The sequence below is a fragment of the Nannospalax galili genome, unplaced genomic scaffold, assembly GCF_000622305.1.
Source record: "Nannospalax galili isolate Female #2095 unplaced genomic scaffold, S.galili_v1.0 scaffold236, whole genome shotgun sequence".
NCBI lineage: Eukaryota > Metazoa > Chordata > Mammalia > Rodentia > Spalacidae > Nannospalax > Nannospalax galili.
This window is the reverse complement of record NW_008338710.1, coordinates 2,321,913-2,337,222: the sequence shown is the minus strand read 5'-3', so window position 1 is coordinate 2,337,222 and position 15,310 is coordinate 2,321,913. Positions and strand designations below refer to the sequence as shown.

The window sequence follows — 15,310 nt, the reverse complement described above, 5'->3', positions numbered from 1 at the left end:
TAGATAGATAGATAGATAGATAGATAGATAGATAGATGTTAATGCTCCAGGCTGGTTCATAGAGTGTATACCCTAGGAACTGCTTGAGGGTTTGAGCATCTCCAGGATTCATGTGTGTTATTGCAGGGTTATAAACTGTCAACGCTCTCATGGGATATCTGAATGACTGTCCCCTGAACACGGAAACACAGACTGTCAGGGGAACCTGTAGACTAGAACCTCATCTGTGAAAGTCAATCCTCTACCATCATGTTGAAGAAGTTCCACTGCATAATGTACATCTATTACAAATAATACAGGCATGCTTCTTTAAATATAAAATATTCCATATTAGTTATACCTAAAGACAACATTTACATTACTATAAGAATACTTTGAGATTATAAAAGATGTTAAACATTTGAAATTATAGAAATACTTGAAGGTATAAGAAAAAATGAAATTAAGCTATGATTCAGATAACTACTCAGCATTTGGTATATTTTTTTCACATTCTTTCCCCCCTTAGGCTTTTATATGTCATGTTCTAATCATATTTAATAGACTAGAGTCTCAGTACATATACAATTTGGTAACCTTTATTCATTTAATATTATATTGCAGATTTTTTTTCAAAATGCAGTATCTGAGACTGCACGTTATTCTCCATAATGGACATGCCACGGTTGATTTAGCTGTTTTCTACACTAGACATTCTTATCTTTTCAGTCTCATAACCATGTTGCTCTGTGTACCTCTCATTATTCTTTAACCAACTCCTAGAGGCAAAATTGCTAAAATAAAGTGAGGCAAATTTGAAAGGAATTGACATACATTACCAAATTACCCATTAGAATTACACTAATTTTTCTTTCCTACCAAAGTAGCAAATATGAGTCATTCCCACTTATGAACAGTAAGCACTGTATTTCTGAATTTTCTGAATTTGGTAAGTGCAAAACAGCCCTACCTTTAAATAATCTCTTCAGAAACAAACATTCTTGCTTGATTCACTTTTATATTTCAGTGTGCTAAAATAAATTACACACTCTGACATTTTATTCCTAAATGTTTTTCTCTGTGTCTTTAAATAAAATCATATTTTCCTACATAGCCAATAATATTATCAAAAGTAATATTTTCTTCTTTTTATTTATTTTGGGTTTTAAGATTGGTCTCACATAGCCCAGGCTGTCCTCAAACTTACAGTGTGGGCAAGGATGACCTTGAACTCCTAATCCTCCTGCCTCCACTTTCCAAGTGCTGGAAGTACATGAGTGTGCTGCCATTCCAGAAAAAATAACATTTGCTTATCTTTTTTCATTTGTTTATTTATTTTTTGTTTATTTATCTATTTATTTTTGTTCGTGTGTGTGCACATGCGTGCATGTGCCATGGCATTTGTGTGGTGGTCAGAGGACAACTTTCAGGAATCAGTTCTCTCCTACCATGTTGAGTCCAAGGATTGAACTCAGGTCGTTAACCTTGGTTGCAAGCGCCTCTTTCCACTGAGCCATTTCACTGGCCCAACATTTGTTTCTTAATAGTGTCTGATGTCTAGTCCATTCACCCCCACCCCCTTTTCAAATATCCTTTATAGTGGATCTGTCTGAATCAAATTCTAATTCAGGATCAGGAGTTTCACCTAGATAGTATATGCTATTTTGTTTAATATACGTTTTCAGTTTTGTGATGTTGGACATTATTCATGCCATAGGATATTAAAATTTTTATAAATTATTTGAGCAAATAATATGTTCCACTTAACGTGTAATATTAAAAATTTGGAAGATATAAGTAAAATCTAAGAGTTAAAAAAACTCATAATTTGACTATGCACAGTTAGTCACTGTGTCTTGAAATGAGTCTTACTGATTTTCCCATCTGAATGGGTATATAGTCACTTTTGTATTATTATCATAGACTTGCTAATAACGATGTTTGAGCAAATAATATGTTCCACTTAACGTGTAATATTAAAAATTTGGAAGATATAAGTAAAATCTAAGAGTTAAAAAAACTCATAATTTGACTATGCACAGTTAGTCACTGTGTCTTGAAATGAGTCTTACTGATTTTCCCATCTGAATGGGTATATAGTCACTTTTGTATTATTATCATAGACTTGCTAATAACGATGACCTTTAATTCCAGAAATTATTCTGATTACTCATTGTGCATTAATCTTTCAGGATACAGCTAGATTTATTGGAGTTTCTTCATTCGGAGCTTCTATCTACCACCCCTCCCATAACTAGAACTTATCCCTTTTATCAATATTTTCCAATAATTACTCTTAATTTTTAATATAACATGCAAATGTATATTTTTCTAACATCTTGAATTAACTGATACCCAGAGCCTTCCTTCAGAAAAGTGAGGGTCCCAACATGGTTTGAATGCGTTCTTTTCCTCTCCCACCATCTAATAACTCTCTTGTTATCTCTGGCAATTGAAAAAGTTTTAGTAGAAAATTTGTAACATATAAAAAGTAGTTACCAAGAACAATAATGGTATTATCTCATTCAGCAAGTCCAACAAAAGAGTGTCCAGTGGTGTCCAGTTCCCACTGCACTGTTGGTCTATGGATTCAAAAAGGAAGCCCAACTCTCACAATTACTGCCCCAAAGGGACAACACTAATTGGGCTCATGGAAAATAAAAATCATTCCTGCTACTTCAATATACATAAAATGGACTCTGTACCCTGATTATGATTAAATTCCAGATTATTCTACAAATTTTTGTTGTTAGTGTTTATTGTGGTTCAGCACTAAACATTACTACATTTTTTATAAGGATTTGTTCTTCTATTTTTTAAAGATTTACTTATTTTTATTTTATGTGTTTGAGTGTTTTGCCTTCATGTATGTATGTGCAAAATGCATATGGTGCCTGTGGAGATCAGAAGAGGGCATTGGAGCCCTGGAACTGGAGTTACGGGAGGCTGTGAGTCACATGTGGGTGCAGGGAACCAAACTCAGGACCTCTGCAAGAGCGGCCAGTGTTCTTAACTGGTGAGCCAGCTGTCCAGTTGTGGGGTTTATTCTTCCTATTTTATTTTTCTTTTCTTGCAGTAACTGGGGATTGAACCCAGGGCCTCATGCATGCTAAGCAAGTGCTCCACCAATGAGCTGCATCCCCCATCCTAGGAATCTGTTCTTGCAGCCCCTCTTGGGGGGATTTAGTTTCCTTTTCAGAAGAGCAAGTGCATTCTCCCAGAGTTTAAATGTGGATCTGTCTTCCATGCCTCCTAGCATTTCTTCCATATTTTCCCCTTTTGGCCTCCTGTGCTGAGCTGTGGGAAAATGCCTTCTCTGGGTCTTCTGTCTCACTAGTTTTCTTATTGGACAACTTTGCAGTTCAACTCACTAGAGAGTTTCCATTTCCATGGTGTCTACTCCATTCTTTTTTTAGACTCTTCACCTCCTTCTGAGGAAGTGTATTACAAATGCCTGTTTCTAGGGTGTTAACCTCCCTCAGGTCTTGAGTTTGATTCCCTGCTATAATGGTGTTTGCTCTCTGTGGTGTCCTGTTTCTTGGTTGTGAAATCCAAATGTGTTTAGGGATCCTAGGGGTCCTTGTAAAAGTGCTTGCTATTCTGTTTGAGTAGAGAAGATGGATTAAACTAGTCCATTGTGGTGCTGCTATAACAAATTATTGCAAACTCAGCACCTTAAAACAAGGAACATTTATTATCGTACAGTTCTGCAAAGTTGAAGTCTGACACAAGTCTTACTGGTCTATAATCAAGGCATCAATAAGGCTGAATCTTCATGTAGGCAGTGGGGAAATTCATTTGTCACTTCCAGTTTCTTGAGGCTGCCCACACTCCTTGGCTCATGGCCTTTGCTGTGGTTTGAATGTTCTATTAGTTATTTTTTGTTGCTGTGGTAAAATGCTATCACCAAAAGTGACTTATGGAAGAGTTCATTTCAGTTTACAGTTCCAGAGGGGAAATCCATGGGGGAGGCATGGCAGCAGGCATCTAGAGCAGGAAGCTGAGAGATTGCGTCTGCAACACAAACAAGAAGCAGACAATGAACTGCAAGTGGGGTAAGGGTATAAACTCTCAATGCCTGCCTCCCAGGGCCTGGAGAGATGGCTCAGTGCTTAAGAGCGCTGGCTGCTGTTGCAGAGGACCCAGGTTTGGTTCCCAGCACCCACATGGGAGATAACAATAGTCCATAACTCCAGTTCCAGGAGATCCGATGCCTTCTTCTGGCCTCTGCAGGCATTGCATGACACAGGTGCACTAACATACATGCAGGCAAAATACTCATACACATAAAATAAAAATAAATGAATTCTCCTCTCAACATCTGCCCCCAGTGATGTACTTCTTCTGCAAGGCTAGATCACCTCCCAAACAGTCCCACCAACAACTGTTCAAACACCTGAGCCTGTGGGGGACTTTTCTCACTCAAAACACCACATATGTTGTCCTATAGGATTCATGTACTTGAAACTTAATCATCAAAGTCATAGGTGAATGACATTTGGAGGTGAGATCTTTGACAGAGCCATCATGCATAGATTAATCTACTTATGAATTAATGAATTAATGGGACATTAGGGATTGGCTTTGCTATGAGTTTCTTTCTCTCTCATTTTATCTCTCTTATAAGCTTTTTCTATCTTGCCACGTGATACCCAAATCACTTTGGGACTTTGTAAAGAGTCCCTACCAGCAAGGAGACCCTCACCAGGTGCATCCCTTCAACCTTATACTTCTTAGTTTCCAGAACTGTAAGAGATAAATTTCTTTTCTTTAAAAATTTCCCAGTCTCTAGTATTATGTTATAGCAATAAGAAAACGGATGAAGACTGCCCCTTCCTCCATTTTCAAAGCCAACAATGGTAGGCCCAGTCCTTCTTGTATTGTAGAATTCTGATCTCTTCTGCCTCCCTCTTCCATTTTTGACCTCCAGTGGCAAGTAAGTTTTCAGATGTTTATGACTGTACATGGTTGTTTTTGTGGCCAGCTGGGAGAGGTTGCCTGATAGGAGTGGTGAGGAGCTTTAACCAGATGCCATTTTATAATAAGTTCTCCTACCCAGAAACATTTTTACTCTTCCAATGAGTAGTTGGTCCAAACCCCAATCATCCCTTGACTATTTTACCATTCCCAATATATCTTTTGGTGATGGATAGTGGATCATTTTGTAAAACAACAACAACAATAACAAAAATGAATAACAATGAGTAGGGAAAATCTGCTCCTGGTTATCCTTGAAACACAAGATACTATTTCAGAAATGTCTGCTTTTGTGCCTCAATCTCATAGCTACATTTCTGTACAGAACAGAGCCTAAAAGACATTGGAACCAGGCTGGTGGACTCAACCATTTGTCCCAACTGAACATGAGCTCTGTAGCCTCATGTACCTGCCTTGACGTCTCCCTCAGATAATCCTTTCTTGTCACTCAACATCATTATCAGTGACTTGGTGTCTATGATTCGTTGTGATGGCCAGAGGCCTTCTGGGGCCTGAGAAAGTAGTTATTTTTTACATACCATAGCTTTAGCTTCATACATCTTCTAGATTCTTTATGTGCTTTGTCTTTCTTTTCCTTCCTTCCTTCCTTCCTTCCTTCCTTCCTTCCTTCCCTCCCTCCCTCCCTTCTTCCTTCCTTCCTTTCTTTTTCTTTCTTTCTTTCTTTCTTTCTCTCTCTCTTTCTCTCTTTCTTTCTTTCTTTCTTTCTCTCTCTCTTTCTCTCTTTCTTTCTTTCTTTCTTTCTCTCTCTCTTTCTCTCTTTCTTTCTTTCTTTCTTTCTCTCTCTCTTTCTCTCTTTCTTTCTTTCTTTCTTTCTCTCTCTCTTTCTCTCTTTCTTTCTTTCTTTCTTTCTTTCTTTCTTTCTTTCTTCTGAGACACACTCTTACTATGTGGCCAAGACTGTCCTCAAACTCCAATCCTCTGCCCAAGCCTCTCTAGAGCGGGGGTTCCCCTATATCACCATGACCAACTTCTTCATGTATTTTAACATAGTTTTCTCTCTCCCCTTTGTCACTGTGTTAACTGTAGGGACTTTATATTTTCAGATTATTAAAGGCTGAGGCATTCAATTTGTGGCTTCTGGTTCATTGTTGGTTGGAAAAAATACATATCTGTTTTAATGAAAAGTATGTCAAAAGATAAAATCCAGTGACTAAAAATAAATCTCTGAGATTAAAAGAACAGATGAGATTTGGATCACTGCTAGGGCCCAAATGTTTCTGTTTTCCTGAAATTTGTATGCGGAAACCTAATCAGCAACGTGATGGTATGAGGGGCTGGGATGAGAGCAGGAGGACAGGGTGCCACTGTGAGAACCAAGTTGGCTATGGAGACTTGTTTGGCTTTAGGGTCTGGTACAGGCCGTCTTTCTGGCTTCTGCCCCCTGTGTAGGCTTTAGATTCTTTTCTGTGTAGTTCACAGTCTGAATGATGTGGATTCTTGAGTGCATGTCTATAGACTGAGCCTTGCTTGCCCGTTTATTTCTCTGCATCTCCTTTCCCTTTCTCACCCTTCCCTGGCTCTTTGGTGAGTTTGCTGCTTGCGTCTCTGTTACCTCTTGCCCGGGTAGCTGTAGCTAGTACATTTGCCTTTAAATGTTTTATGACAAACAACACTCAGGAGGCTGCTCCAGCCTCGAGAAAGTTCTAGCTGAGTGTGAAACAAAGGTGAGCCCTACCTTGGGAAGAAGCCCCTAGACATGTTGAAACATATAACTGCAATGCTTTGGGTAGAAGTCAGTATTGTCCCCTCCTGCTGCAAGCTGAAAAATACCACATTAAACTAAGTGACAGTAATGAGTATGAGACTGAATGAGGAAATCACTGAGATTTTGCTATGGATGTTTGAAAGCACTCACCTAACCTTCATTCATCTTAATGTCTGTTATATTCCTAGAACTTGAACTCGAATCAAAATGCTCTGAAGAGCAGTTATAAGACTACTTCAGGAGACTCACTGCATCATGACCCAAAACAAAGAACCTGCTTTTGGATGTTTTTATTTTGTTTGCATCATAGCCTTAACAGTCGGAAGCATAATCCAGTTCTCTGATGAAGCTGAGTTTGCTATAGACATGTCAAGAAAACGCCTTACTCATGTTCCAAAAGACTTGCCATCAAGAACAGAGATCTTAGATTTGTCTCAAAATGACATAGCTGACCTTCGAATGTCTGATATCAGCTTTTTGTCAGGATTGAAGGTTTTGAGACTTTCCCATAACAGAATTGAGAGCCTTGATTTTAATGTTTTCAAGTTCAACCAGGATTTGGAATACTTGGATGTATCTCACAATTGGCTGCAAAACATATCTTGCTATCCTGTAGTGAGTTTCAGACACTTAGACCTCTCATTCAACCCCTTCCATGCGCTGCCCATGTGTAAAGAATTTGGCAACTTGACACAGCTGAATTTCTTGGGGCTCAGTACTACAAAGTTCCAACAACTAGACCTGCTACCAATTGCTCATTTGCACCTAAATTACCTTCTTCTGGACTTAGCAGGTTATTATGTTAAAGAAATGGAGGTCGAAAGTCTTCAGATTCTAAATACCAAAACACTTCACTTAGTCTTTCATCCAAATAGTTTGTTCTCTGTGAAAGTGAACATGTCAGTGAATACTTTAGGGTGCTTACAACTGAGTAATATTAAACTGAATGATGACAACTGCCAACTTTTTACTAAATTTTTATTAGAACTCACTAGAGTCCCGTCCTTATTGAACTTTACGCTGAATCACATGGAAACGACTTGGCAATGCCTGATTAGATTCTTCCAGTTCCTTTGGCCCAGATCTGTGGAATATCTCAACATTTACAACTTAACAATAACTGAAAGTATTGATGAAGGATATTTTACTTATTCCAAAACAGCATTGAAAGCATTGAGCATAGAGCATATTACAAACCAAGTGTTCCTCTTTTCACAGACCACATTATACACTGTGTTTTCTGAAATGAACATCATGAGGCTGACCATCTCTGACACACCTTTTATTCACATGCTTTGTCCACGTGTACCAAGCACATTTAGATTTTTGAACTTCACCCAGAATGTTTTCACAGATAGTGTCTTTCAAAACTGCTCTACCTTAATAAGACTGGAGACACTTATCTTAAAAAAGAATGGCTTGAAAAACCTTTTCAAGGTAGGTCTCATGACTAAGAATATGTTATCTCTGGAAACACTGGATGTTAGCTGGAATTCCTTGGACTCAAATATGTATGAGGGAATATGTAGCTGGGCTGAGACTATAGCGGTGCTGAATTTGTCTTCCAATGTGCTTACTGACTCTGTCTTCAGATGCTTACCTCCTAGGGTCAAGGTACTTGACCTTCACAATAACAGAATAAAGAGCATTCCTAAAGGAATCATGAAACTAGAAACTCTGCAAGAACTCAATGTTGCATCTAATTCTTTAACTGACCTTCCTGGATGCGGGGCCTTCAGCAGCCTTTCTGTGCTGGTTATTGACCATAATTCAGTTTCCCACCCCTCAGCCGATTTCTTCCAGACCTGCCAGAAGATTAGCTCCATCGCAGCAGGGAACAACCCATTCCGATGTACATGTGAGCTGAGAGAATTTGTCAAAAAAATAGGCCAAGTATCAAGAGAAGTGGTGGAGGGCTGGCCTGATTCTTACAAGTGTGACTACCCAGATAGCTCCAAGGGAACCCCACTGCAGGACTTTCACATGTCTCCACTGTCCTGCAATACTGTTCTGCTGACTGTCACCATCGGGGTCACCATGCTGGTGTTGGCTGCCACTGTGGCCTTCCTCTGCCTCTACTTTGACCTGCCCTGGTATCTCAGGATGTTGTATCAGTGGACCCAGACCCGGCGCAGGGCTAGGAACATTCCCTTAGAAGAACTCCAGAGAAATCTCCAGTTCCATGCCTTTGTTTCATACAGTGAATATGATTCTGCCTGGGTGAAGAATGAATTGGTACCTTTCCTAGAAAAAGAAGATATCAAGATTTGCCTCCACGAGAGAAACTTTGTCCCTGGCAAGAGCATTGTGGAAAATATCATAAATTTCATTGAAAAGAGTCACAAGTCCATCTTTGTATTGTCTCCCCACTTCGTCCAGAGTGAGTGGTGCCATTATGAACTCTACTTTGCCCATCACAATCTCTTCCATGAAGGTTCTGATAACTTAATCCTGATCTTGCTGGAACCCATCCCACAGGACATCATTCCCAGCAAGTACCACAAACTGAAGGCTCTCATGGCAAAGCGGACTTACTTGGCATGGCCCACAGAGAAGAGCAAACGTGGACTTTTTTGGGCAAATATTCGAGCTGCTTTTAATATGAAATTAACATTAGTCGCTGAAAATGATGAAACCTTGAAGAGGTCAGGAGATCTGAATTAATAAACTGTCAGCTTGGACTCTGATGAGCATTGTGGTTTTAAGTTGCTAAAGATACGCCTTTAATCCCAGCACCCATAAGGCAGAGGCAGGTGGATCTCTGTGAGTGCGAGCCAGTCTGGTTTACTTAGTGAGTTCCAGGCCAGCTGGGATTACAGGGAGACCCTGTCTCAAAAAGACACACATACACACAAACAAAGATACTTCTATTTTGGTTTGGAGATAAAATGTTCCCAAAGGATCATGTGTTGAAGGCCTTGGGGACAAATCCTGGGGGTGCTATTGAGTAGTGATTGGGTTATGAAGGTTCCATTCTCATTAATGGATTGACCCACTGATGAGTTCATAGCTGAATGGGCTATTATGAGGTGGGGTTTAGGTGAAGGATGTAGGTCACCTGGGACATATCTTTGAAGGGTATATTTTTTTCAAGGCTCATTTTTTTTTTTTAAAACAGGGTCTCACTATATATAGTCCAGGCTGTTCATGAGTTCATAGTTTTCCGCCTGCCTCGGCCTCCCAGGTGCTGGGATTTCAGGTATGTACCACCATGGCCAGTCCCAGGTGTGTTCTCATTCTCTCTCTCTCTCTCTCTCTCTCTCTCTCTCTCTCTCTCTCTCTCTCTCTCCTGAACACCATGGGAGAGTGCTTCCTTCATCACATGCCCCTACTGCCATTGCCATGATACTCTGCATGGCCTCAGGCCCCAAAGCGAGTTGGCTGAACTTGGATTGAAACCTCTGAAGCATGAGCCAAGCTCAACTTTTCATCCTTCGTTTGTCTCAGGTATTCTGTTACAGTGACACAAAGCTAACAGTTTCCACTTTCTTCACATCTTTGACAGAGACTTGATGACAGCCTGGTTTTAACTGAGCTATGGGATTAGCTAAGGGGTGGATGTGATACTCATTTTGCCAGACAGAGGCAGCTCAGTCTCCTCTGCCTTTGCTAGTCTCTCTCACATTGACACAGTTCTTTTTGTAAATGCTCAGTCACTCACAGAATGGTTCCTCTCATTTCTCCTTTACCAAACGACTTCTCTGTGAGCAGAAGTGCTTCATGTTAGCAAGAAAAGGGTCAACTTCAGAATCATATGTGCTGGTCCTTGAACCATCATGTGGGTCTTCATTGGCCTTTAGCTGAGCTTTATCATCCTGTTGAAATTTGAGGCTTTAGAAAAAATGATAGCAGTTATACAGTATAAGAAAATACTTTTCCCACATCTGAATAACAGATCATTAATTTTTTTGAACTGCCAAACAAACATGTAATTAACCTGGGGGACTAATGACATAATAATGTATGTATAAAAGAGGAAATACACCCTTAGTCATGACTGTTGCAGTCAATAGTAGGGATAGACTTGCTTGCCAAGGGACACAGAGCCAGCTTTGCCTGTAACTGGATACTGAACAGGGTTTTTCTGATTGTCTTAGGATTAGGCTAATGCTCAACACTGGCTAGGGCAATAATTGGACTCCAGAGATAGTAGGCACAGCTAGGATGGACTTCCTTTAAAAGAGCAGACAGAAGTCAGTAATTATCAGTCCATCTCCAGAACACTAGATTCAAGAGGGAGATTAAAGAGCCACTAAGTAAAGGTTCTAGACCATGGAGTCATTGCTTTGAACTTCTTCCAAAAGTGAATGAGAAGTGGTCTGAGCACAGAAGTCTCCTGACCCCCTCCCTCATGACTGAAACCTTGCAGAAGACCAGGAATTCATAGTTTCAGGATAGCAGGTGGAGTGTGAGGTGAGCTCTTCAAGAGCTTGATGGGTGTCTTGTGGAGTCTTGAAGTGTGGAGGAGTGTTGTGAACATAGGGACTAGCAAATAGTGCTTCACAAAAATAAGTGCTTGATAAGTGTTTGTTAAGTGGGTAGAAAAGTGCTTCCTGCTTGGAGAATTCAAAGGTGGAATGTTGGCTTGGGCAAATGGCAGGAGAAGAGGAGGGAAGCCATAACTGCAACTTGCCTTCCCATTATTGATGTAGAAAAGCATATGGATTCCTGTGTGCCAGACTACCATGAGCAGGGCAACTGGGGATGAGCTGTCACAATGAGAGCTCAGTCAACAAGGCAGCCTGTTGTGTAAAGGGTCTGTGGCAGCAAGAGGCTGTATGGTTAGGGGTCAGGAAGAGTAGTTTCATAGGTTGGTGGGAGGGGTTGCTGCAAGAGAGCAGCCAGATGATGTGCCAAGGAACTATGTATCATTGAGTCCACTCAAGGACTCCCAGTATTCCACAGATGTCCCCCTGAAAGAGCCAACACTTAGATTCCACCTTAATAGAAAGCAAGGGTTATGATGGTCTGCTTCGTTATGCAATAATTAGTGTCAGAATTATTTTCTCCTCTTTATGTAGCATGCTACTCTCTTGCAAAGTCTGGGGATATTCAGAATATACAAAGGCAGAAAAGAAATGGAAAAATAAATCAACCATATGCCTTATTCTTTTCACTGCAAGAAAGGCCTGAGGGAGGACCAAACCAAATTTTGAATGAGGTATAAGATTGCCATTAAACTGGACTGTTCTGAATGGTGTAATCCTGACATAAAGTTACAAGTACTAAAACAAGTCTTAAGAGTTTCTAAAATATATGGACGGCTTTATCCCAAGATTCAGATGTGATGGAGGGAGACCTAACGCAACCTGGTTGGAAGGTAATGCTAGAGAGAAAGCAAATCCTTTCCTTCTGGGACTTCATTCAATACATTAGTTTCATAAGGAATCGTTGTGAAGAAATAAGCAAGCCTTAGAGAAAACGGATTAGTTCCTTCCTATCTACATTAGCCCTTCCTTGCTTGTTAGGAGAACGTTTATTTGCCTTCTTATGCCCTCTCTAAAGTGACAAATTCTTGCACAGCCTCTGGAACTGTTTCCTAAAACTAAAAACAACAACCAACACCACCAAAAAATACCTATGGCACAGATTTTAAATCATCAAATAATTTTAAATAGTATCGATGTATTTCCCATCAAATATCATTGTTAGAAAATAGTTTTTCACATTCTAAAGAAGAATTGAAAACCTTTGTTTTTGCCAGAAATTAAAGCACACACACATTTCAGACATGAAGTTCTATTATAAGAGAGTCATTTCTTTTTCATGTAAAGGTTTTCTTTCTCCGTGAATCCTCTACATCTATTGAATTCTGGTTCCAAGTAGCATGTGCCATCTTGAGAAAGAAGGTGTTAATTTCTGGCTACAAAGGTGTCTTGCAGAACCAAGAAACCGGAACACATCTGGGCTCCAAGGAAGTCTGGAAGTAGGAATGAAAATGACATCATTCATATTGGATTAAAGTCAAATCCTTACGCCCTCATTTAATGCTGATTACCTCTTTAAAGGCCCTATCTTCAAATATACTACCATTCTAAGATACTGGAAGTTAGGGCTTCAACATAGGAATTTGAAGCAGAGCACAAATCAAGCCTTAACAGATGACCATGTACATAAACTGAAAAATGTTTTGGCCAAAAGTACTAGTTGTCTCCAATAGCCATTATTCCCTTATCTAGCACTAGAATGCTTGATTTGCACCAGGGCACCTGACAGCCCAGCTACAGACTACATTCCCCAGCCTCCTTGTAACTAGATATGGGCATGTGACTAAACTCTTAGTAATAGGGGATGAGTGGAACCTGTGGGCCACTCTGGGCCCTGTCCTAAGAAAGATACCCCTTCCATTTTTCCATTGGATGAGAGATAAGAATTGGAGGAACCTTCTAGAACCAAGAAATGGAAGTCAGATGTTAGAGATGTGCTCTTCATCATTTTGAGCTGTTCCAGCCAGCCTCCCCACATGGCCTAGACTGCTTGACTGTGTTTGTACAGGAGACATAAACTTCCACCCTGTTTAGATCTCTATATTTTATATTCCTTTCATACAGAATCTCAAGGTGTATACATGTATACAACATGTATACAAGGTATATAGATGTATACAACACAGAACAATGGTACAACTTTCTCTGATTCCCTATCTCTACCCACATGCTAGGATAGTATGTGTGTGTCATTCTACAACCTGAAGCAGGGTCTCCATCACGTCAAGGCAGCAGTATTTTCTGTCTGTACCACTGCACTAGCCTCTTAGTTGACCTCTTTGTTCTTACTCTTGCCTCACACATCTTCCAAACAGCATTGAGAATAGTTGGTTATACACTACAGATTACATTAAACCATCCTCCCCTTTACATTTGGAACAAAGGTCAAACTCCCCATCAAGACATATGATGTTGCCAGGATCTGCGTCTCCCTCACCTCAGATCTCGCCTCTCTTTCTGCTCTCCCCCAGCCCACACTCCAACCCCAATGGCCTTCTAGCTATTGCACACACTGGTTTCCACCTAGGTCATCTGCACTTGGCCTCAGGGAATTACACTGATTTTCATCTGAGTCACCTGTACACTCAGCATGTTCCCCTCACATCATGCCATCACCTCCTCGGAGGACTTGACTTCATTTCCATGATTCTCTGCTTATTTTCTTCACAGAACACGAGTCACCTGTACACTCAGCATGTTCCCCTCACATCATGCCATCACCTCCTCAGAGGACTTGACTTCATTTCCATGATTCTCTGCTTATTTTCTTCACAGAACATGTCACTTTCATTAGTCAGGGTTCTCTAGAAGAATGAGCCAATCAAAGGGACTAGCTCTGTATCTATAGGTTGTAAGGGTATTTAGAGGACTGGTTATATGATAAGAGGCTGAGTAGCCCAACAATGGCTGTCTAGATACTGGAGAGGCAGAGAATCTGGTAGCTACTCAGTCCAAAAAGCTGGCTACCTCAGTGGTCCAGATCAGGCTCATCACTGGTATTGAGGCCATGCTGAAAGGCCAAAGAAATTGGAGCCTAATGTCAGCAGAAATAGCAAAAGCCATAAGTGAACTCTTTCAGAAAGAAGAGTTTTGTACCCTGTAAACTGACTTCCTCCACTTTCTTCCATGTGGACCCATGCTGTTGGATGATGCTGTCTACATTCAGGGTGAGTGCTCCTCTAGTCACTCTCTCATGGGTCAATTATTTCTGGAAAGCTTCCTTCCAAGACACACAAATGTGCATTTCCCCAGTCCTAGATATCTCTTATTCCAGTCAAACTGACAAGCAAGACCAACCATCACATCTGTTTACTTGCTTCTTATTCTCTTTCAGTAACATATAGGAGAATGGGACCCTTCTCTGTGAGTGCTCTGCTTCTCCCTGGTGCTGGGTGGATAGTACATGACCCATGGTAGACACAGTGAAAACTTGGATAAGCAAATAGCCCTGATTGACCACAGTGTCTTTCAAATTTCCCATGATGTTAGCTTAAAGGCCAGCATTTGTTACTTTTCTGTTGCTGTAATAAAACACCATGATCAAAAGTGACTGACGAAAAAAAGGAAGTTTATTTTGGCTTCTTGTTCCATAGGGAGCATTCATCATGGCAGGAAGGCACGGCAGCAAGTGGCAGGCATGGCAATAGGAAGCAAGGAGCTCACATCTTGAACTGCAAACATGAAGCAGAGAGAGCAAGCTGGAAGTGGGACAAGGCTGTGAATCAATACAGTTATACAATATTGAACTGAGTATAAGCCCTGTAAGACATAAAATTGAATGAGTTTTTAACCCTCAAAAAAGATCCTCATTTCATTTTAAAATATACTGTTTCTTACAGAAAGACTCATTATTTTTGCTACTAACATGGAGATGTTGGCGCATGCGTCTCTAATCTGTATGTATCTGATTATTACTAGTCATAATTGGTTGCACTTGGATCCTTGACACCTGTGTAAGTCTATAAAGTCATTGGGTAGTGACCTAGTTTGTTCTTCATTGCTGTGACAAAATACTTTCAACAATACCAACTTGGGGAGGAAAGGGTTTATTCAGCTTACATCTCCCAGGTTGCAGTTCATCAGGGAGCCCAAGGTAGGAACTCAGGGCAGGAACCTGGAGGCAGGAGCTGGAGCACAAGCC

The 15,310-nt window shown here is 40.4% G+C and overlaps 1 protein-coding gene across 3 annotated transcripts in view; it reads left to right on the top strand.

Annotated features, from left to right (window-relative positions):
* Nucleotides 1-14,959, top strand: part of Tlr6 (toll like receptor 6) — a 24,759-nt gene extending 9,800 nt beyond the window's left edge. For 2 of the 3 annotated variants that reach the window (XM_029563571.1, XM_029563570.1), the window contains 3 exons: nt 6,871-9,327; nt 10,047-10,129; nt 14,763-14,959. In XM_029563571.1, the coding sequence (XP_029419431.1) occupies nt 6,938-9,327; nt 10,047-10,129; nt 14,763-14,839 (2,550 nt within the window). In that variant the 5' untranslated portion in view covers nt 6,871-6,937 and the 3' untranslated portion in view covers nt 14,840-14,959. The remainder of the gene's footprint in view (nt 1-6,870; nt 9,328-10,046; nt 10,130-14,762) is intronic. The other variant, XM_017798192.2, reaches the window with a different exon arrangement.
* The last annotated feature ends 351 nt before the right edge of the window (nt 14,960-15,310 follow it).